The following is a 21,252-nucleotide window of genomic DNA, read 5'->3' on the forward strand; positions in this document are numbered from 1 at the left end:
ATTTGTATTGTCATTGCATCAGACTGTAATTGTGTTGTGTTGTGTTGTGTTGTTTGTATTTGTATTGTCATTGCATCAGACTGTAATTGTGTTGTGTTGTGTTGTGTTGTTTGTATTTGTATTGTCATTGCATCAGACTGTAACTGTGTTGTGTTGTGTTGTGTTGTTTGTATTTGTATTGTCATTGCATCAGACTGTAATTGTGTTGTGTTGTGTTGTGTTGTGTTGTTTGTATTTGTATTGTCATTGCATCAGACTGTAATTGTGTTGTGTTGTGTTGTTTGTATTTGTATTGTCATTGCATCAGACTGTAATTGTGTTGTGTTGTGTTGTGTTGTTTGTATTTGTATTGTCATTGCATCAGACTGTAATTGTGTTGTGTTGTGTTGTTTGTATTTGTATTGTCATTGCATCAGACTGTAATTGTGTTGTGTTGTGTTGTGTTGTTTGTATTTGTATTGTCATTGCATCAGACTGTAATTGTGTTGTGTTGTGTTGTGTTGCACTGCACTGCACTGTTTTTGTATTTGTATTTCTTTTTATCACAACAGATTTCTCTGTGTGAAATTCGGGCTGCTCTCTCCCTAGGGAGAGCGCGTCGCTATACTACAGCGCCACCCATTTTTTTGTATTTTTTCCTGCGTGCAGTTTTATTTGTTTTTCCTATCGAAGTGGATTTTTCTACAGAATTTTGCCAGGAACAACCCTTTTGTTGCCGTGGGTTCTTTTACGTGCGCTAAGTGCATGCTGCACACGGGACCTCGGTTTATCGTCTCATCTGAATGACTAGCGTCCAGACCATCACTCAAGGTCTAGTGGAGGGGGAGAAAATGTCGGCGTCTGAGCCGTGATTCGAACCAGCGCGCTCAGATTCTCTCTCGCTTCCTAGGCGGACGCGTTGCCTCTAGGCCATCACTCACATCAACTGTATTGTACTGCATTGTATTGCATCACATCGTAATTGTAATGTTTCCTATTGTAACTCTATCGGACGGTTATTGCATTGCACTGGATTACACTGACGCTCTCCACTACAGTCAAAGTCCTAGCCCTGACGGTCTAGGGCAGCAGCACGGTGCCTTCTCTGCTGTTCTGACTGGTCTTACTCTTAGTCGGACACAATAGACTTGTCACTGTGTCAGCGATGATCATACATACATTACATCGCATTGCATAGTGCTGTCTTACATACACTGCATTGCACTGCACTACATTACTTTTTTTTTCTGCCCCATCGTCTGCACCGTTTCAGTGGCATTACTCCCACGCCGCTCATTTAGATTCCCCCCATACACGGCCACACCCGGGTTCGTCCGTCACAGTTCCAGCATCGGCAGTCCACAGGGAGCCACCGATGTTAGGTCGCCAGGAACTTTTTTTTTTTTTTTTTTTTTTGCGTTCCGTAAGTTTTCTTCGGTGTGAAATGAAATTCAGGCCTGATCTCCAGATGGCAAAACGGGTGGGGCTAGGGGCTGGGGACCTAATGGGGTGGGATGGATGGGTATACTGACAAACTGTCAGTGACGATCATACATACATTACATCGCATGACACAGTGCTGTCTTGCAGACATTGCATTGCACTGCACTACATTACTTTTTTTTTTTCTGCCCCATCGTCTGCACCGTTTCAGTGGCATTACTCCCACACCGCTCATTTAGATTCCCCCATACACGGCCACACCTGGGTTCGTCCGTCACAGTTCCAGCATCGGCAGTCCACAGGGAGCCACCGATGTTAGGTCGCCAGGAACTTTTTTTTTTTTTTTTTTTTTTTTTTTTTTTTTTGCGTTCCGTAAGTTTTCTTCTGTGTGAAATGAAATTCAGGCCTGATCTCCAGATGGCAAAACGGGTGGGGCTAGGGGCTGGGGACCTAATGGGGTGGGATGGATGGATATACTGACAGACTGTCAGTGACGATCATACATACATTACATCGCATTGCATAGTGCTGTCTTACAGACATTGCATCGCACTTCACTGCACTGCATTACTTTTTGCTTTTTTTTTTTTTTTTTTTTTTGCTTTTTTTCGTTCCGCAAGATTTCTCCGTGTGAAATGAAATTCAGGCCGGATCTCCCCAAGGAAAGACGGGGTGGGGGCTGTGGGGCCTGATGAGGTGGGACGGACGGATGTTTTGTTTATACAGGTGATCTGGGCCCTGATGGTCATCATCGGCTTCACGGCGGCCACCTTGCAGCTCTCCCTGCTGGTGCGCAAGTACCTGCAGTTCCAGGTGGTGGAGCTGAGCGAGATCAAGGACTCCATGCCCGTGGAGTTCCCCTCCGTCACCGTCTGCAACATCGAGCCCATCTCCTGGAGGAAGCTGCGCCTGCTCTTCCAGAACCCCAGGGACACCGAGCTCATGCAGTGGCTCAACTTCACTAACAGGTGTGGTGGCTGGTGGGGGTGAGGTCGGGGTGTTGGGGGTGGGGGGGTGGGAGGGTTAGGGTTAGGGTTATGTGTGTGTGTGTGTGTGTGTGGCGGGTGGGGTCAGGGGATTGGGGGGGGGGGGGGGGTTAGGGTTGTGTGTTGTCTTCAGTTTAACGTCTTTCCACTTGAAGTGATATTAGTGGGACACCGAGCTCATGCAGTGGATCAGCTTTACTAACAGGTCTGGTGGGTGGGTGGGTGGGTGAGGTTGGGGTGTTGGAGGGTGGGAGGGTTAGGGTTATGCGTGTGTGTGTGGCGGGGGGGTCGCGGGTGGGGGGGGCGGGGTTAGGGTTGTGTGTTGTCTTCCGTTTAACGTCTTTCATACTTGAAGTGATATTAGTGGGACACCGAGCTCATGCAGTGGCTCAACTTTACTAACAGGTGTGGTGGGGTGGGTGGGTGGGATGAGGTTGGGGTGTGGGGGGTGGGAGGGTTAGGGTTGTGTGTGTGTGTGTGCATACATGTGTGTGTGCGCGTGTGCGTGTGCACGTGCATGAGTATGAGTGAGTGAGTGAGTGTGTGTGTGTGTGTGTGTGTGAATGAGTGAAAATGATGAGGAAGTGGGTTGTCGTTGTACACGTTTATACCAAAGCTGTGTATACCATTGCATTTAAAGAGTGGCCCAACTTCACAATAACACGTTCGGGAGGGGGAATGTGTGTGCGCGTGCGTGTATGCATGCGTGCATGCGTGTGAGCGAGTATGTGTGTGAGTGCGTGCATCAGTGTGTGTGAGGGGTGAATGATAAGGAAGTGGGGGTGTTGATGTACACATTTTTATCTCTGCTGTATATATATATATATATATATATATATATATATATATATATATATATATATATATATATATATATATATACCATTGCATTTGATAGGTGACCCATCTTCACTAACAGGTGGGGGGAGGGGAATAGAGTGTGTGTGTCTGTGTGTGAGGTGAATGATAGGGAGGGAAGTGGTTCTGCATGTTCTAGTTTGGCATTAACAAACAACTGCTCAACACCTAGACTAAAAAAAATTATTTAAAAAAAACCCCACACCTTGCCTGTACAGGCTGAAGCCTGACATCAACAACAACAAAAATGATAACCTCCTAAACACCACCACCACCACCACGAAAAAACATGTCTCTCTCCCCCTGCAGGTTCCAGTTCGGGGAGCAGCACTACCACCTGACCTCCATCCGCGCCTTCTACGAGAACCTGGGCGAGGAGGCCATCAACATCAGCCACGACCTGCAGGACTTCCTCATCCACTGCCAGTTCAACCAGGAGACCTGCGTCTTCAACAACTTCACCACCTCCTTCGACGGCAACTACTTCAACTGCTTCACCTTCAACGGCGGGGTCAAGGACGAAAAGCTCCTCATGCACGCCACGGGGCCGCAGAACGGCCTCTCCCTCATCATCTCCCTCGACAACGACGAGCCCCCGCTGGGCTCGTACGGGGTCTACAACATCGACTCCAACATCCTGCACGCGGCCGGGGTGCGGGTGGTGGTGCACGCGCCCAACACCATGCCCAGCCCCGTGGACCACGGGTTCGACATCCCGCCGGGCTACTCCTCGTCTATAGGGCTGAAGGCTATCCTGCACTCCAGGCTGTCGGAGCCCTACGGGAACTGCACCATGGACACACTGGTCGGCATGGATTACTTCAACACCTTTTTCTCCTGCCTGCAGGTAAGTGTTGGGTGGGGGCAGAGGGGGTGTGGTGGGGGGGGGGTTACTGTTACAATGTGCAAAAGTAAAGTGTTGTGCGATGCAGGGCAAGAGGGATGGGGGGGGGTAGGGGGAGTAGGGGGAAGATGCGTTCTCGTGTTTTTTTAAATGTTGGTGTCACATCTCAGGTGTGGTCTCGAGCTTAAGTTTCAAGGAGGTGTGGAATTTTCTGTGACAGTTGTATAGGTAGGGGTGTGTGTGTGTGTGTGTGCATGCGTGAGTGCGTTTGTGCGAGTGTATGCGTGCACGCATTTGTGTGAGTGTTGGTGTGTGCACGCACATGAGTCTATGCATGCATGACAAGGTAGGTTGGTTTTTTTGTTGTTTTTTTTTTCAATTTTACTTTAATTTTGTTTCTTCGTTCATTTACATAAACATAACTGTTATGTGTCTGTATCAAAGATCTATTGGTTCACATAAACATAATCGTTACGTCTCTGTATCAAAGATCTGTCTGTTCATCTGTATATATCTGTACAAATCTACAAACACAATTATGTTTGAAAAAGGGAATAATCATATGAATATTTGGTACAAAAACTGTTTAATGGAGGTATGAGCCATGCCTCTTTTTTCTTTCTTTCTTTCTTTTATTTTATCTTATTTTATTTTAACTTTCCCCCCCGTCTTCTTCCCCCCCCCCCCTAAGGTGTGCAAACAGCGCATCATCATCAACGAGTGCAAGTGCAAGTCCTCGGCCCTGCCGGACGTGCCCGCCGGGAACGCCACCTTCTGCGGGGTCATCCCCAACTGGAAGGGCATCCTGGCTGGCTGGGGGGGCTACCGGGCCGGGGACTACGTGCCCATCGAGTCCCTGGCCTGCGAGGAGCGGGTGCTCCAGGACCTGGCCAACGACCGCTCCTACGAGACCACCTGCCAGTGCTACCAGCCCTGCCGGGAGACCACCTACCAAAAGTCCGTCTCCCTCTCCTACTGGCCCCTCGAGTTCTACCAGCTCCACGCACTGCAGGTGTGGTGTGGTTGGGGTTTCAGGGGGGGGGGGGGGAGGGTTGGGTTGGTGGTAGGGGTTGGGTTGGTAAAGGGAGGGAGGGAGGGTGAGGGAAATACCGGAAAAACCTGTCCTACGGGCCCTCGAGTTCTACTCGCTCCACACACACTGCAGGTGAAAAGAAGGGTAGGGGTGTTGTGTTGTGTGGGTGTGGGGGTAAGGGGGGGGGGGGTGGAGTTGGGTGTGGTCTTAGGGCAGGGAAGGATAGGGTTGGGTTGGTAAAGGGAGGAGGGAGGGTGAGGGAAATACCGGAAAAACCTGTCCTACAGGCCCTTAAAGAGTTCTACCAGTTCCATGACCTGCAGGCAAAGAGGGGGGTGGTGTAGGGGAGGGTTGGGTTGGGTGGGGGCGTGAGGGTCGGGGGGGGGGGGGTGCGGGGGTGGTGGTTGGTAGGGTCGATAGGGAGGATGAGGGGTATACAGAAAAGCCTGTCCTACTGGCTCCTCAAATTCTACCAGCTTCATGCTTTGCAGGTAAAGAAGGGAGTGGGGGGATGGTTTGGGGTGGGGCAGGGTAGGGTAGGATAGGGGAGGGTAGGGCTGATAAGGGAAGGAGGGAGAATGAGGAAAACGCGGAATAACCTGTCCAACTGCAGCTTGAGTGTTTTACTACCTCCACCACCCTGCAGATAAAGAGGGTGGTGGGGGTGGGTGGGGGGGTTGGTGATGGATGGAGGGAGGATGAGGGACGTATGGAAAAAACCTGTCCTGCTGGCCCCTCAAGTTCTACCAGCTTCACGCTTTGCAGGTAAAGAAGGGGGTGGGGGGTTGGTTTGGGGTGGGGTAGGGTAGGGTAGGGTAGGATAGGGTAGGGCTGATAGGGGAAGGAGGGAGAATGAGGAAAACGCGGAATAACCTGTCCAACTGCCGCTAGAGTGTTTTACCACCTCCACCACCCTGCAGGTAAAGAGGGTGGTGGGGGCTTGGGTGGGGGTAGGGGGTGGTTGGTGACGGATGGAGGGAGGATGAGGGACGTATGGAAAAACCTGTCCTGCTGGCCCCTCGAGTTCTACCAGCAGGTGGATGGGGGGTGGTAGGGTTGGGTTGGGTAGGGATGTATGGGGAGTGGTCTGGGAGTAGGGTAGGATTGGTAAGAGGAGGGAGGGAGGATGAGGGAAATACAGAGAGAGGGGGGGAGGGGGGAACCTGGGGTGTTGGAGGGAGTAGGAGTGTGTGTGTGTGTGGGGGGGGGGGGGGGGGGGGGTGAGGGGGGGGGATGCTGATGAACCTGAAAAGTGTAATGTGTTAGAGAGGAGGGGGTGTGTGTCTGTGTGTGTGCGAATGTGTGGGTCTTCTTCGACACTGTCGCAATACAGCAACTCACCTAACACTGTTTACCTGCACACCCCTCCGGCAGGTGTTCTACGGCACGGACATCAAGCAAAACTTCATGCACGAGGCCTACACCTTCCTCTCGGAGCTGGCCAACATCTCGCAGCTCATGTCCAAGCGCAACGACACCCGCACCGAGAACCTCCTCAAGCAGAGCTACACCCTCTCCGAGAAGGAGAAGGCCGAGCGCGCCTCCAACCTCATCCGCCAGAACCTCCTGCGCCTCAACATCTACCTGGAGGACCTCAGCGTGGTCGAGTACCGGCAGCTCCCGGCCTACGGGCTGGCCGACCTCTTCGCCGACATCGGCGGCACCCTGGGGCTGTGGATGGGGATCTCGGTGCTGACCATCATGGAGCTGATGGAGCTCATCATCCGCCTCGTCTTCCTCCTCTTCAACTCCGAGAACCAGCCGCCCATGTACCCGGGGCAGCAGGGGGAGGAGGAGCAGGAGTACATGGCCAGCAACGGCATGCTGGGAAGCCATGGCGGCGGCGGTGGGGGTGGTGGCGGTGGTGGTGGTGGTGGTGGTGGTGGCCATGGCAACAACTACACGCAGGAGTACAGCTCGCACGAGAAGCGCGAGTATGTCAACGCTTCTGGGTTTGAGTACAAGTCGCACACCGAGTCGGCGACGTGAGAAAGTTTAGGTTTGGGTTTGTATTTTTGGGGTTTTTTTTTTGTGAACACTCATAGTTGTTATAAAACTTGCACAAAACATGAATTGGCAACTTGGAAAAGGTTTGTGAATCCTGGTTTGGGTTTGGTTTTTTTTGTTTTTTTTTTTTTTTTAATTTAGTTTTCTCACTGAAAAAAACATTGTGAATGTTTTCGGTTTGGATTACAAGTTTGAACTGAATTGAGAAGCTTGACAAACATTGTGAATGCTTCGGATTCTGATGACAAAGTTTCAAACTGAATCAGCGGCGAGAAGAAGGTTGTCAAAGTGTCTGCTTTGGGAATACATGTGACATGCTGAACTGGCTATACAAAAAAGTTTGTGAAGTGTTTTAATTACAACTCACGCAATAAATAGGCAAAATAGAAAAGTTTGTGAATGCTTCAGGTTTTTGACTGCATCACAACCTGAATCAGAATGGAACAGAAAAGTTTGTGAATACTTTTTTTTCTTTTTTTCTTTTTTTTATTCGAAGTCAGACAATAACTCAGCCACAACACTGGAGAAAATACCAGTCCACTTCCTGCTGCAATCAAAACAACGTGAATGGATTTCAAGGGAACAAAAAGCAAACTCTGTGTGTGAGAGTCTGACAATCCTTTCTCGTGCTGGATATATATATATATATATATATATACACACACAATTGCGTGAAGTGGGGTACAAAATGTGTTGGGTTCATCTTCCTACCCACCCCCACGAAAACGGAATACGACTGCCTTTGCTGCGAGGGTAAAAGTGGTCACAGATGTGGAAAGCCCATTCATGTATACGTATACAAGTGAACATGGGAAGTGCCGCCCACAAACGAAGATCTTACTACCAGTGTACTTGTGATGAACAAGACAACGTGTGTCAACTGCCCTCAAAGAGTCTGTGTTCATGACCTGCATCATTTTCTATCCAAGACCTGTGACTGTCCAGTCATATATCTTTGCGACCGGCTTGCGTTATTTCATCTTTCTCCCAAGTGTGTATATACAAACTACCCCCTTCCAAAAAAAAAAAAAAAAAAAAAAAAAAAATTGTTCCAATAATGTTTGTGGTTTTACGTCATCTACTAGACAAACTGTCCAGGATGTGAGTGTTCGTTTTTTGGTTGGTTTTTTTTTTTTTTGTTAGTTTGTTTTTTTAAGGCCATGTCCATTATGTACAGCATGTTTTGTTTGTACAGTACAGCATGTTTTGTACAGTCTCAGCTTTCTTCACGGTGTTTGATTCATAGACTGTAACTTGTACCGTACAAACCATCTTCAGGTTTTCCAGGAGCTGTGATCCATGACCTCATTAATCCGTTGTATCATCCATACCAACGTATTGTACTCACAGCTGTCCTTACATTAGTAGCACTCAGTAGTAGTAGTAGTAGTAGTAGTAGTAGTAGTAGTAATGATGATGATAATAATGATGATGGATCATTTCTACGTAGCACGTATTTCGCAGCTCGATTCGGTTTTCACACTCCACTCACACAATTCATGCGTTAACTCTCTCCATACGAACAGCGAAAGAGACGACGTTAACAGCGTTTCATCCCAATTACCATCATCAAAATATTGCAAGCGGAAGGCTCTTATACTGAATACGTAAATGTTGACAAAGAATACCACAATTCTGACGACGGAAGCTAAAGGTTGGGTCATTCAGACACCCACTGGACATCCGAGGGGTCTGTGTAGAGGAGAAGAGAGGACTGGCCGTACTGAGTGAGTTAATGTAGTGATTAAGACCACACACACACACTCTTAAACACAGACACCCACACAAACACGCCCGGACCGACGACCTATATAATTTACTGGGGCAATCATTTCATCATTTCTCCTCAACCCATGTCCAAGACTTTTCATACATACATACATAGATATCTCTCTCTCTCTCTCTCTTTCTACACACACACACACACACACGCATACACACACACACACGCATACACAACATGCGCACACACAAGCACACACACACACACACACACACGCACACACACGCGCGCACGCACACACTCACACATGCACACACGCACGCGCGCACGCACACACACTTATCTGAAAATGTGACTCCCTGTAATCAAGGCCAATACAGCTGAAAATTTGGGACAACTTTTAACTTGTTTGTTTTACCAGTTATATTAGACAGAGAGAGGGAGAGAGAAGAGAGAGAAAGAGAAATAGATATAATTATATGAACAGATTGATAGATAGACAAGACAGCTGTGATGAAGATTTCCACGGACCCCAAAATTCAAAATACAGCCCCAAATGTCACAGTATATATATATATATATATATATATATATATATATATATATATATATATATATATGGTTTAAATAATCTTTAATTATTCAACAATACACATGATTACAATGCAATGAATAACAAAAGAGCATCAACAAGCTTAAAGCTTATACTGTGCTCACAACGTTGCACTTCAATTTTATCATGACAGCTGATGAACCATATTATGACTTGTATCAAATAACATTCATAAACAGTAAGTAATGAAATAATGAAATAAAACAAATAAACAAACAGTACATAATATAGTAAAATAATGCTAATATCAATATTGACTGAATAATTTAACTCTTTCACCACCAAGTTTCTGTATTTCTGCAGGGGGGGTGGGGGTGGGGGGGGGGGGGGGGGGGGGGGGGGTATTAGCCAATTAGTCAATTTCCTGTTGCACTGGAAAGCTGGCCGCAGCTGTCAAGCTTTGTTACAATGTGAAAAACAGTCCCCTGATTACATGACCCCTTGATGTCGACTGAAGTCGCCAATGGCAGTGAACTGTCTAGTTGACTGAGGTCACCTACGGTGGCAAAAGAGTTAAACAAAACTGGAATCCATATAACAGTTCTTACTGATTCACATGTAACAGAATAAAATATGACTGTTTCGTTGCGATTGTTTCAATGTGTGGTATGTAAAAAAAAAAAAAAAAAAAAAAGTACCTTGACTTCTTCATGATTTTTAGAATCTGTGTAATGCGAACTGTATTTAGAATATATCATTGTTAAATACAAACTGTATTTAGAACCTATGTAATGTGAACAGTGTTGTTTTTTTTGAATCTATGTAATATGAACTGTGCTGAGAATCCATGTAAAACGAAGCGTGTTAACGACATGTATGTATAAAACCTGTTATTCAAACTGTCGAGATTCTTCTTAACCCATTGAGTGCCGCAGGACAGAAATTTCCATCCCTTTCCGGAGTGCAAAAAAGTGCCCAGAATGGAAATATCTGTACTCATCATTGTAGGAATTTTCCTATCACAAAATCATTCAGTTAGTTCAAAGCTGTCATGATTAGATAGCATGTTCATTTTCCTTTCAGAAAAGTAAAAGTTATGTATACCTTCTTTCAGTAGTTGGCATGCTAGAATTCACTTTCTTTATCATTTACCCTCGGTGACCAAAAATCCCTTGGCAAATAGTTCGTCACTGAGAATGAAATTAGACTTGGCACTGAAAGAGACAGGATCAAACCCGTGTTCATGGTCTCCTTGTTTGATACAAAATTTATCAAATGATCTGACCACCTCCCCCAACAACTTACCTCCCCCTCCCCCCACTCCCCCGCCCACCCAACTCAACTTCTCCCCCCAGTCTGAAGAAAAAAAAAAAAGAAAACAAGAGAGGCAAGGCCTTCAAGACTCACTTGTGATAAATTAAGTCCCCTAGCATTAATTACAGAGTATTTTCCCTTTTTTACTATCTGCACCAAAACGTTTGCAAAATAAATAAAAATTCCATGCTTAGCAAAAGAAGTTCCTGTTTGAACAAAAAATGATAATAATGACTCCTCTTGTTGTTGGGTCAGAATAAGAGGTCTCACTGCTTTCAGCACCTTTGATATGAAGTGTGCACCGTAGATTCAAGCTGCAAACCAAGGTTATTACTATGTTGATAATTACGATGATGATGATAATAATGAAGATCATGATGATTACGATGATACCTGGTGTGCCTACCTAGTTGGTAAGAAAAAAAAAAGCCAGTAACAATTGCTTTCACAAGTTTCGGGGGGCAATGATTACAAAGATCCAGAGTCAGAGCTTTCTTCTACAATGAGAACAATATCACACACACAAATTTATCTACACACACACACACACACACACACATAAACAAAACAGAAAACACACATGCAGACACCCACCCACCCAGACATACACACCCACTCTCTCTCTCTCTCTCTCTTTCTCTCTCTTACTACAAATTTATGTCACACAAAAAAAACAACGTTTGAGTAGCAGAAGCCTGATGTTTTCATAACAGATTTAACAACTTCACTGTTGTCTTATGGGGTGTTGGGATAAAAACAACAACAATAACAACTGCTGAATGCTACAAATAAAAAACAGGTTTCCTTTTCTGCCTGTGGTTTGTTGTTTTATTGTGTGTGCCAGTGTTGTGCCCACAAACAGTACATTGTGAATACTGGAAAGGGAAATAGTAAGCTTTCTAGCAATACCTGCACACACACACACACACACACACACACACACACACTCAGAGTGACCCATATACCCGGGCACCCCCTAACACACTGAACACAAACACTTGCATGCACACACACACACACACACACACACACACACAAAGTCAAACCTGTACAGAAAATGTTGATGATAATGATTAAGTGTGTGTGTGTTCCCAGAACAAGAACATACTCCTTCATCTACCACTTCCATCGTCAATCTCTTGTCATTAATCTCTACTACCATTTCTGCCATCAATCTCTACCTCTGAGAGACAGACAGACAGACAGACAGACAGGTTCTATCACTTCCACCATCAGTCTCTACTACCACTTCTGCCATCAATCTCTACCTCTGAGAGACAGACAGACAGACAGACAGACAACTACTACCACTTCAATCATCAATTTCTATCACTGAGAGAAAGACTGTGAGACACACAGCTACTACCATTTCCATCACCAGTCTCTACTACCACTTCCATCATCAATCTCTACCTCTGAGAGAGAGACAGACAGACAGACAGACAGACAGCTACTACCATTTCCATCACCAGTCTCTACTACCACTTCCATCATCAATCTCTACCTCTGAGAGACAGACAGACAGACACACAGACAGCTACTACCATTTCCATCACCAGTCTCTACTACCACTTCCATCATCAATCTCTACCTCTGAGAGACAGACAGACAGACACACAGACAACTACTACCGCTTCCATCATCAATCTCTACCACCACTTCCGCCATCAATATCTACCTCCAAGAGACAGGCAGGCAGACAGACAACTACTACCACTTCAATCATCAATCTCTACCACAACTTCCGCCATCAATATCTACCTCCAAGAGACAGGCAGACAGACAGACAGACAGACAACTACTACCACTTCAATCATCAATCTCTACCACCACTTCCGCCATCAATATCTACCTCCAAGAGACAGGCAGACAGACAGACAGACAGACAACTACTACCACTTCAATCATCAATTTCTATCACTGAGAGAAAGACTGTGAGACAGACAGACAGACAGCTACTACCATTTCTATCACCAGTCTCTACTACCACTTCCATCATCAATCTCTGCCTCTGAGAGAAAGACAGACAGACAGACACACAGACAGCTACTACCATTTCCATCACCAGTCTCTACTACCACCTCCATCATCAATCTCTACCTCTGAGAGACAGACAGACAGACAGCTACTACCACTTCTGTCACCAGTCTCTACTACCACTTCCATCATCAGTCTCTACCTCTGAGAGACAGACAGACAGACAACTACTACCACTTCCATCATCAATCTCTACCTCTGAGAGACAGACAGACAGACACACAGACAACTACTACCGCTTCAATCATCAATCTCTACCTCCAAGAGACAGGCAGACAGACAGACAGACAGACAACTACTACCACTTCAATCATCAATTTCTATCACTGAGAGAAAGACTGTGAGACAGACAGACAGACAGCTACTACCACTTCTGTCACCAACTTCTACCTCTGACAGACAGACAGACAGACAGACAGACAGCTACTACCATTTCCATCACCAGTCTCTACTACCACTTCCATCATCAATCTCTACCTCTGAGAGAAAGACACACAGACAGACAGAAAAAACGGAGAACAGATCGCACACGAACACACAGTACTTGTTCCACAGATCAATGTCACAGAGGAACATAAACCTCGCCTGTGAACGATGAGTGTGAACGATTCGGTCTTGCACTTGAGCGAGGAATGTGACAAAGATATATATATATAAAGAAATGTTAAGAACAGAGGAGGCACATCGGCAAAATTTGTTAACTCTCTCCGGACGATAGAATGCGTGAGCATTCCTACATAAAACGTATTCGGTTTCGGACGACGGAATGGAATAGCATTTTCCAAAAATAAAAATCCGTCATGCGCTGTACACGTGATTTTGTCATTAGCCAAGCAGAGTGCACTATTCTGGGTCACTCCACAACTGAACTGTATGATTGGCTAGCCTGTCATGTGTGGCCAGTCTTGCACACACACACGCTGACAAAGTCACTGACCGGTCATCTGCTCGCGTGCCAGCCTGTTAGCAAAGCGGGTTCCTCACAAAATGTTGTGGAGTGAACAAGGCAGCGACGGCAACGTTTTAGTGTTGCTGAAGTACTTGAAATGCTACAAACTGAAGGGCTGGACATTGAAGAGGTGGATGATGACGAAGAAGAAAGTGAATTAAGAGCAGAAAGCGAGCATGGGTATGGTGATTCAGGGTGAAAAATTGGCATTATTTTCTACATAATGGCAGAACTGTAAAAATAAGATGAGAAATTACATTATTTTTATATGTAATAACCCAACACATAATAAACCAGTTCTGAAAGTTCCATTTTCTTACTCTGTATTTTGTATTTTTTGTAATTTTTTTTTTCCAAACCCTTACAAATGGGCCATCTGCGGGGAAAAGCAAGGGAGAAAACTTGTCATCCCGAGTGAGTTAAGGCACTGGACTTGTGATCCAGTGTTCACCAGTGATCAGAGTTCGAGGCCCCGTTTGGGCATGGTTTTGTGTCCTTGGGAAAGGCACTTTACTCCAATCATCCTCACTCACACCCAAGGTGTGAACGGGTACCTGACTTTGGTCAGGGAAGTTAAAACGGTGGAAAGACAGGATCAGAGCTCCACCTTCCTCTGCCGAGACCTTGACACGGTGGAGAAGGATTCACTGCCCAGATGGCCTTGTAAAAAAGTGCTATGGGACCTTAAACAACTTTTGACACAGTGCAAAGACAACCTCAAAGTTTTATGTTGACACAGAGTACATACAGACAGCCTCAAAGCTTTCTTTTGACACAGAGTACAGACAGCCTCAAAGCTTTCTGTTGACACAGAGTATGTACAGACACTTTCAAAGCTTTCTTTTGACACACAGTACGTACAGACAGCCTCAAAGCTTTCTTTTGACACAGAGTATGTACAGACAGCCTCAAAGCTTTCTGTTGACACAGAGTATGTACAGACAGCCTCAAAGCTTTCTTTTGACACAGAGTATGTACAGACAGCCTCAAAGCTTTCTTTTGACACAGAGTACAGACAGCCTCAAAGCTTTCTTTTGACACAGAGTACGTACAGACAGCCTCAAAGTACAGACAGCCTCAAAGCTTTCTTTTAACACGGAGTACAGACAGCCTCAAAGCTTTCTTTTTAACACGGAGTACAGACAGCCTCAAAGCTTTCTTTTGACACAGAGTACAGACAGCCTCAAAGCTTTCTTTTGACACAGAGTACGTACAGACAGCCTCAAAGCTTTCTTTTAACACGGAGTACAGACAGCCTCAAAGCTTTCTTTAACACGGAGTACAGACAGCCTCAAAAGCTTTCTTTTAACACAGAGTACAGACAGCCTCAAAGCTTTCTTTTGACACAGAGTATGTACAGACAGCCTCAAAGCTTTCTGTTGACACAGAGTATGTACAGACAGCCTCAACAGACAGCCTCAAAGCTTTCTTTTGACACAGAGTATGTACAGACAGCCTCAAAGCTTTCTGTTGACACAGAGTATGTACAGACAGCCTCAAAGCTTTCTTTTGACACAGAGTATGTACAGACAGCCTCAAAGCTTTCTTTTGACACAGAGTACAGACAGCCTCAAAGCTTTCTTTTGACACAGAGTACGTACAGACAGCCTCAAAGCTTTCTTTTAACACAGAGTACAGACAGCCTCAAAGCTTTCTTTTGACACAGAGTACGTACAGACAGCCTCAAAGATTTCTTTTGACACAGAGTATGTACAGACAGCCTCAAAGCTTTCTTTTAACACAGAGTACAGACAGCCTCAAAGCTTTCTTTTGACACAGAGTACGTACAGACAGCCTCAAAGATTTCTTTTGACACAGAGTATGTACAGACAGCCTCAAAGCTTTCTTTTGACACAGAGTACGTACAGACAGCCTCAAAGATTTCTTATCAGCATCAGGGAACACTGGAAAATTACTGAACACACAATCCCTCTCGCAAATAGCCTCTGGGGCAACATCAGTATCGTGGTAACAGTTGTACTTGGTCCAAAGGAAGCAACTGGGAGTTATAGATATATCATCAGTGCTTGGAAGGGTACAACGGGTTTAATGTAGATCAAGATAATCTTGGGGTATATCTCAGGATCTCTTGGGGACATATAACAAGTCAGCATCAACATTAATGACACTGAATCCCTCAGAAATCAATGCCACCTGGAAGAAATAAATCTTAACTCTCTCCATACGAACGGCGAAAGAGACGACGTTAACAGCGTTTCACCTGGCCAATTACCATCATCAAAATATTGCAAGCAGAAGGCTCTTATACTGAAGAGGTGAATGTTGACAAAGAATACCACAGTTCTGACGACGGAAGCTAAAGGTTGGGTCATTCAGACACCCACTGGACATCCGAGGGGTCTGTGTAGAGGAGAAGAGAGGACTGGCCGTACTGAGTGAGTTAAAAGCTTCAAATACCATCACAGGGTAATCATTCATTATACTGAAATGAATATGACCAGCAGAACACTGCACGGTATTGTATTGAATCTCTTTTTGTTTCAACAGAATTCTCTGTGTGACATCTGGGCAGCACCACCCATATATATTGATTACGTTTTTTCTGACTAGAAAAATACTCGTTTCCAATGGGATTTAGTAAGGGCAACCCTTTCATATGCCTGTACAGAAAAAAACAACAACAAAAAACAACTCAAATGAGCCAACAATACAAACACAGACATACCCTGGAAATAGCTCTAGTCTCCTTCCCCACAAGTCCCAATCATTACATTCCATCACATGCAGATACACTGTAATTAATGCTAATTACAATGTGGAGTGATGGCCTAGAGGTAACGCGTCCGCCTAGGAAGCGAGAGAATCACGGCTCAGCCGCCGATATTTTCTCCCCCTCCACTAGACCTTGAGTGGTAGTCTGGACGCTAAGTCATTCGGATGAGACGATAAACCGAGGTCCCGTGTGCTGGCATGCACTTAGCGCACGTAAAAGAACCCACGGCAACAAAAGGGTTGTTCCTGGCAAAATTCTGTAGAAAAAATCCACTTCGATAGGAAAAACAAACAAAACTGCACGCAGGAAAAAATACAAAAAAATGGGTGGCGCTGTAGTGTAGCGATGCGCTCTCCCTGGGGAGAGCAGCCCGAATTTCACACAGAGAAATCTGCTGTGATAAAAAGAAATACAGAGACAAATACAAATACAAAATACACACACATTCATCCCAGTATCCTCACTGACCAAAGACGCTATCATCATTCAGCTATTACTGGAGTGTTCCATGCACAATTTTTCATGTATCTCAACAACAACGAAAGGGGGGGGGGGGGGGGGGGGGGGGGGGAGGGAAGGAAGAACTAGAGAGGCAAGGCCTTCAGGACTCACTTATGGCAAATTAAGTCCCCTAGCATTAATTACAGAGTAGTTTCCCTTTTTTACTATCTGCACCAAAAACGTTTTGCAAAAAATAAATAAAACTTCCATGCTTAGCAAAAGAAGTTCCTGTTTGAACAAAAAATGATAATAATGACTGCTCTTGTTGTTGGGTCAGAATATCAGATCAAAGTGCCAAGTTTAGAGAATACAAAAAATATATATATAACAGTATACGCAGCTTGCATATAATTAGGCTTCATTTTTTTTTTTTTTTTTTTTTTTTTTGTGCCCATCCCAGAGGTGCAATATTGTTTTAAACAAGATGACTGGAAAGAACTGAATTTTTCCTATTTTCATGCCTAATTTGGTGTCAACTGACAAAGTGTTTGCAGAGAAAATGTCAATGTTAAAGTTTACCTCGGACACACAGACACACACACACACAGACACACACACACACACACACACACAGACAACCGAACACCGGGTTAAAACATCGACTCACTTTCTTTACACAAGTGAGTCAACAAAAGGCAAAAAAAAAAAAAAAAAGGAAGCAAAATGATAGAAGACAGAAAGAGAAGCAGCAGAAATTAGGGAGAGTGCACAGACCCACTTTTGTCGGACTTTCCTGGAGGTTCCCCGCTTTTTTTTGCTTTTTTTTTTTCCAGCAAGAACCGCAAGTGCAAGTGCATCTCCATCTCCTTTATCTCCAGGTCAACGAAAGGCTAAAATTTTGTCGTGGAAATCACACTTCTGACACAAAAGGATTTTGAATATTTTCGGTGACTATTTTTGCAAGTTTACAAGATATATGTTTGGTTTATATAATTACACCCATTATTTGCTTTAGTCTTCTGTGTTAACTTTGAGCATGTTTCTTGTCGTAAATCTGCCATTACGTATTCAAATTCATCCATAAACCCTGCCGAAAAGTTGTCCTAACAACGGCAGTGCAAACTCAGAGAAGCCAGTTATGGAGGTGGGCTGCACATGTCCTACTCATATGACCTACTTCTCGCTCTGCAAGCGACGAAAAGTCCCCCACGAAAGCGGGATGCACACCCTCCCCCCCTCTATTTCTAACAAAGAGGCGGAAAAAAAAAAAAAAAACCAGGAGGACAACTCACGATTCTGATGCTGCAGCCAGTTTGTTCTGCTGATTGACGGTCTCCACCACACACTCCTCCATGCTCCGAACATGGCCCTCCCTGTCACAGTGATGAGGACAGGACAGCAAGGTGTTAATCACAGCCATCTACAGGTAGATGTGTGTCATCTATAGGTACATCTGTGTCATCTTCAGGCAGTTATGTGTCATTCTATAGGCAGTTGTGTCATCTACAGGTAGTGATGTGTCATCTACAGGTAGTGATGTGTCATCTACAGGTAGTTATGTGTCATCTGCAGGTAGTTATATGTGTAGTTATGTGTCATATACAGGTAGTCATCTACAGGTAGTTATGTGTCATCTGCAGGTAGTTAGTCATCTACAGGTAGTTATGTGTGTAGTTATGTGTCATCTACCTGTAGTTAGTCATCTACAGATAGTTGTGTCATCTGCAGGTAGTTATGTGTGTAGTTATGTGTCATCTACATGTAGTTAGTCATCTACAGATAGTTGTGTCATCTGCAGGTAGTTATGTGTGTAGTTATGTGTCATTTACATGTAGAACTTTATGTGTCATCTACAGGTAGTTAGTCATCTCCAGGTAGTTATATGTCATCTGCAGGTAGTTATGTGTCATCTACAGGTAGTTATGTGTCATCTACAGGTAGTTAGTCATGTACAGGTAGTTATATGTCATCTGCAGGTAGTTATGTGTCATCTACAGGTAGTTATGTATCATCTGCAGGTAGTTATGTGTGTAGTTATGTGTCATCTACAGGTAGTTATGTGTCATCTACAGGTAGTTAGTCATCTGCAGGTAGTTAATCATCTACAGATAGTTAAGTGTCATCTACAGGTAGTTATGTGTGTAGTTATGTGTCACCTGCTGGTAGTTAGGTGTCATCTACAGGTAGTCATCTACAGATAGTTGTGTCATCTGCAGGTAGTTATGTGTGTAGTTATATGTCATCTACAGGTAGTTATGTGTCCTCTATAGGTAGTTATGTGAGAAGGGACACTGAGAGCGTGTGAGAGAAAAAACAACAACAACAACAACAACAACAAAAACAGTGTGTGAGTGCATGCGAATGATCATAAGTTTCAGTTGAATCAGTTTTTCTGGGAGGTATCACTGCATTCGTACACGTCCATATGACCTACACTACACCACACCACACCCACAAGGCAGATGCCTGGCAGAAGCATAATCGAAGACACCGGTCATGCCTTTAGTGCGTTCAACCGTGTACCTATTCTTCTGCAAAAGTTTACCAGTGGACAACACTTTTCTTGCCACGGGTCCTCTTTTGGTGTGCCAGAAGCACGCTGCATATTTGTATTTGTATTTGTACTTCTTTTTTTTTTTTTATCACAACAGATTTCTCTGTGTGAAATTCGGGCTGCTCTCACCAGGGAGAGCACATCGCTACACTACAGCGCCACCCATTTTTTTCTTCTTTTTTTTTTTGAGAGAGTGCGTGCGTGCATGCGTGTGTGCGTGCGTGTCACGGCTGCTCAGCCGAGCACAAAATCCACCTCTTTAGTTTCCGAGCAGCGTCTAGCATCTGGGGTCAAACTATTTTTAATGCCAGACTTTCCCACCACACTCTGCATTGGCCGGCGCATTCACCGCGGTATTTCTGGCCCCGCGTGCCAAACCTGGACACTGCCTTCTTTGTTTCACTTGGCCCCGCAGCCCCTGCCCCACTTTTCTCACGCTTCCACAGCATCCACACATTTCCTGCAGGGATTACACTCACCCTGCTCTCCATGCCCCTGCTGCTTGCACTCACCATGCTACAGTGTGTTCATTTAAACACTTGTTGTGCTGACAAGAAAAAATCAACAACTCAAAAGGGTGGGCTGATCTGCATGCATGCATGCTAAATGTTCTGGTGATTTTTACGATTTCATTGTAATAAGCGTATGTTTTCTTAGAGAGGGATTTAAATTTTACGATTTTTGCGATCATGTTTCTGCTTGACCTTCTCTTCTCTTTCTTCATGTATGTTTCAACCGTTGCCGCAACAATTGCTATGCAAGAAAATATATTGTGTTTGGAGTCAATAGAAAGCTCATTTTGCATTCTTTGTAGAAACCCACTTCTTTTGTCGTTATTTCCAATCCATCCGGGAAGATGATGCGCGAAAGAAACAAAGCAGATTTACCGCTGAACAAGCATACAGCGAGTGCCGCTGGCACAGCCTGTTTGTCAGCCACGTTTATTTATATCCATGCCCTACTTCCTGGGTTCATGAACTTTCGCTGGGCCAACTAAAGTGCCAGCACTGAACATCCGTGGTGTGTGTGTGTGAACATGGTCCACCCTGGTCAGTGTACTAATTAGGACAGCACAGTGTCTTACTGTTTATCATGGTTATACTAGATCTAGGTAAGTCTCTATGATAAGAGAGAGAGAGCATGTGAGAGAAACAAAAAGACTGTGTGCGTGCATGCATGTGTGTGTGTGAGAGAGAGAGAGAGAGTGGGTGTGAGAGTGTTTGTGTGAGTGTGTGGGTGTGTGTGTGAGTGAGTGGGTGTGTGAGTGCGCATGCATGTGTGTGTTTGTCAGCCAAAAATACACACACAAAAAAAACCCAACCTCACCACCACTGTACACATCTCAAAAACCAAACCAAACCAACTCACGATTTCAGGTGGGTGAAGCAAATAATCCTGCCCTTGTTGACGAGGGGCGTGTCCTCGTGGGCCTCACCGGCCATGTAGCCCTCCTGGGCAGGGGAGACCTGACAGAGGGCCTCCACAGCCTTGTTGAGGCCCGTCACGGCGCTGTACTCCTCGTCCTCGCTTCCCCCCAGGCTCCCCCCGCCGCCACCGCCACCGCCGCTGCCGCCCCCCCTCTCCAGGAACGGGGGGCCCACGTTGGCCAGTCCCACCGCCAGCTGGGAATTGGGGAGGGGGAGGATATCAGGGTACTTCAAAGGGGTGGAATTAGTGACACGGGTCCTTGTGATAACTATGAATTGATGATGGTGATGGTGAGAATGGGGATGTTGATCAACTTAACGATAGTAATGATCGTGATCGGGAAAGGGGGAGGATATCAGGGTACTTCAA

At 45.2% G+C, this 21,252-nt stretch overlaps 2 protein-coding genes across 6 annotated transcripts in view; one reads left to right on the plus strand and one right to left on the minus strand.

Annotated features, from left to right (window-relative positions):
- Positions 1–9,814, plus strand: part of LOC143299695 (FMRFamide-activated amiloride-sensitive sodium channel-like) — a 60,844-nt gene extending 51,030 nt beyond the window's left edge. For all 4 annotated transcript variants that reach the window (XM_076613058.1, XM_076613057.1, XM_076613056.1 and 1 more), the window contains exons 4-7: positions 2,149–2,390; positions 3,576–4,113; positions 4,802–5,122; positions 6,518–9,814. In XM_076613058.1, the coding sequence (XP_076469173.1) occupies positions 2,149–2,390; positions 3,576–4,113; positions 4,802–5,122; positions 6,518–7,132 (1,716 nt within the window). In that variant the 3' untranslated portion in view covers positions 7,133–9,814. The remainder of the gene's footprint in view (positions 1–2,148; positions 2,391–3,575; positions 4,114–4,801; positions 5,123–6,517) is intronic.
- The window catches only part of LOC143299613 (integrator complex subunit 13-like), a 186,102-nt gene that overhangs the window by 154,625 nt on the left and 10,225 nt on the right, over positions 1–21,252 (minus strand). For both annotated transcript variants that reach the window (XM_076612906.1, XM_076612905.1), the window contains exons 4-5: positions 20,824–21,077; positions 18,194–18,274 (exon numbers count right to left, since the gene is read on the minus strand). In XM_076612906.1, the coding sequence (XP_076469021.1) occupies positions 18,194–18,274; positions 20,824–21,077 (335 nt within the window). The remainder of the gene's footprint in view (positions 1–18,193; positions 18,275–20,823; positions 21,078–21,252) is intronic.

Source organism: Babylonia areolata, chromosome 25, assembly GCF_041734735.1.
Source record: "Babylonia areolata isolate BAREFJ2019XMU chromosome 25, ASM4173473v1, whole genome shotgun sequence".
Classification (NCBI taxonomy): domain Eukaryota; kingdom Metazoa; phylum Mollusca; class Gastropoda; order Neogastropoda; family Buccinidae; genus Babylonia; species Babylonia areolata.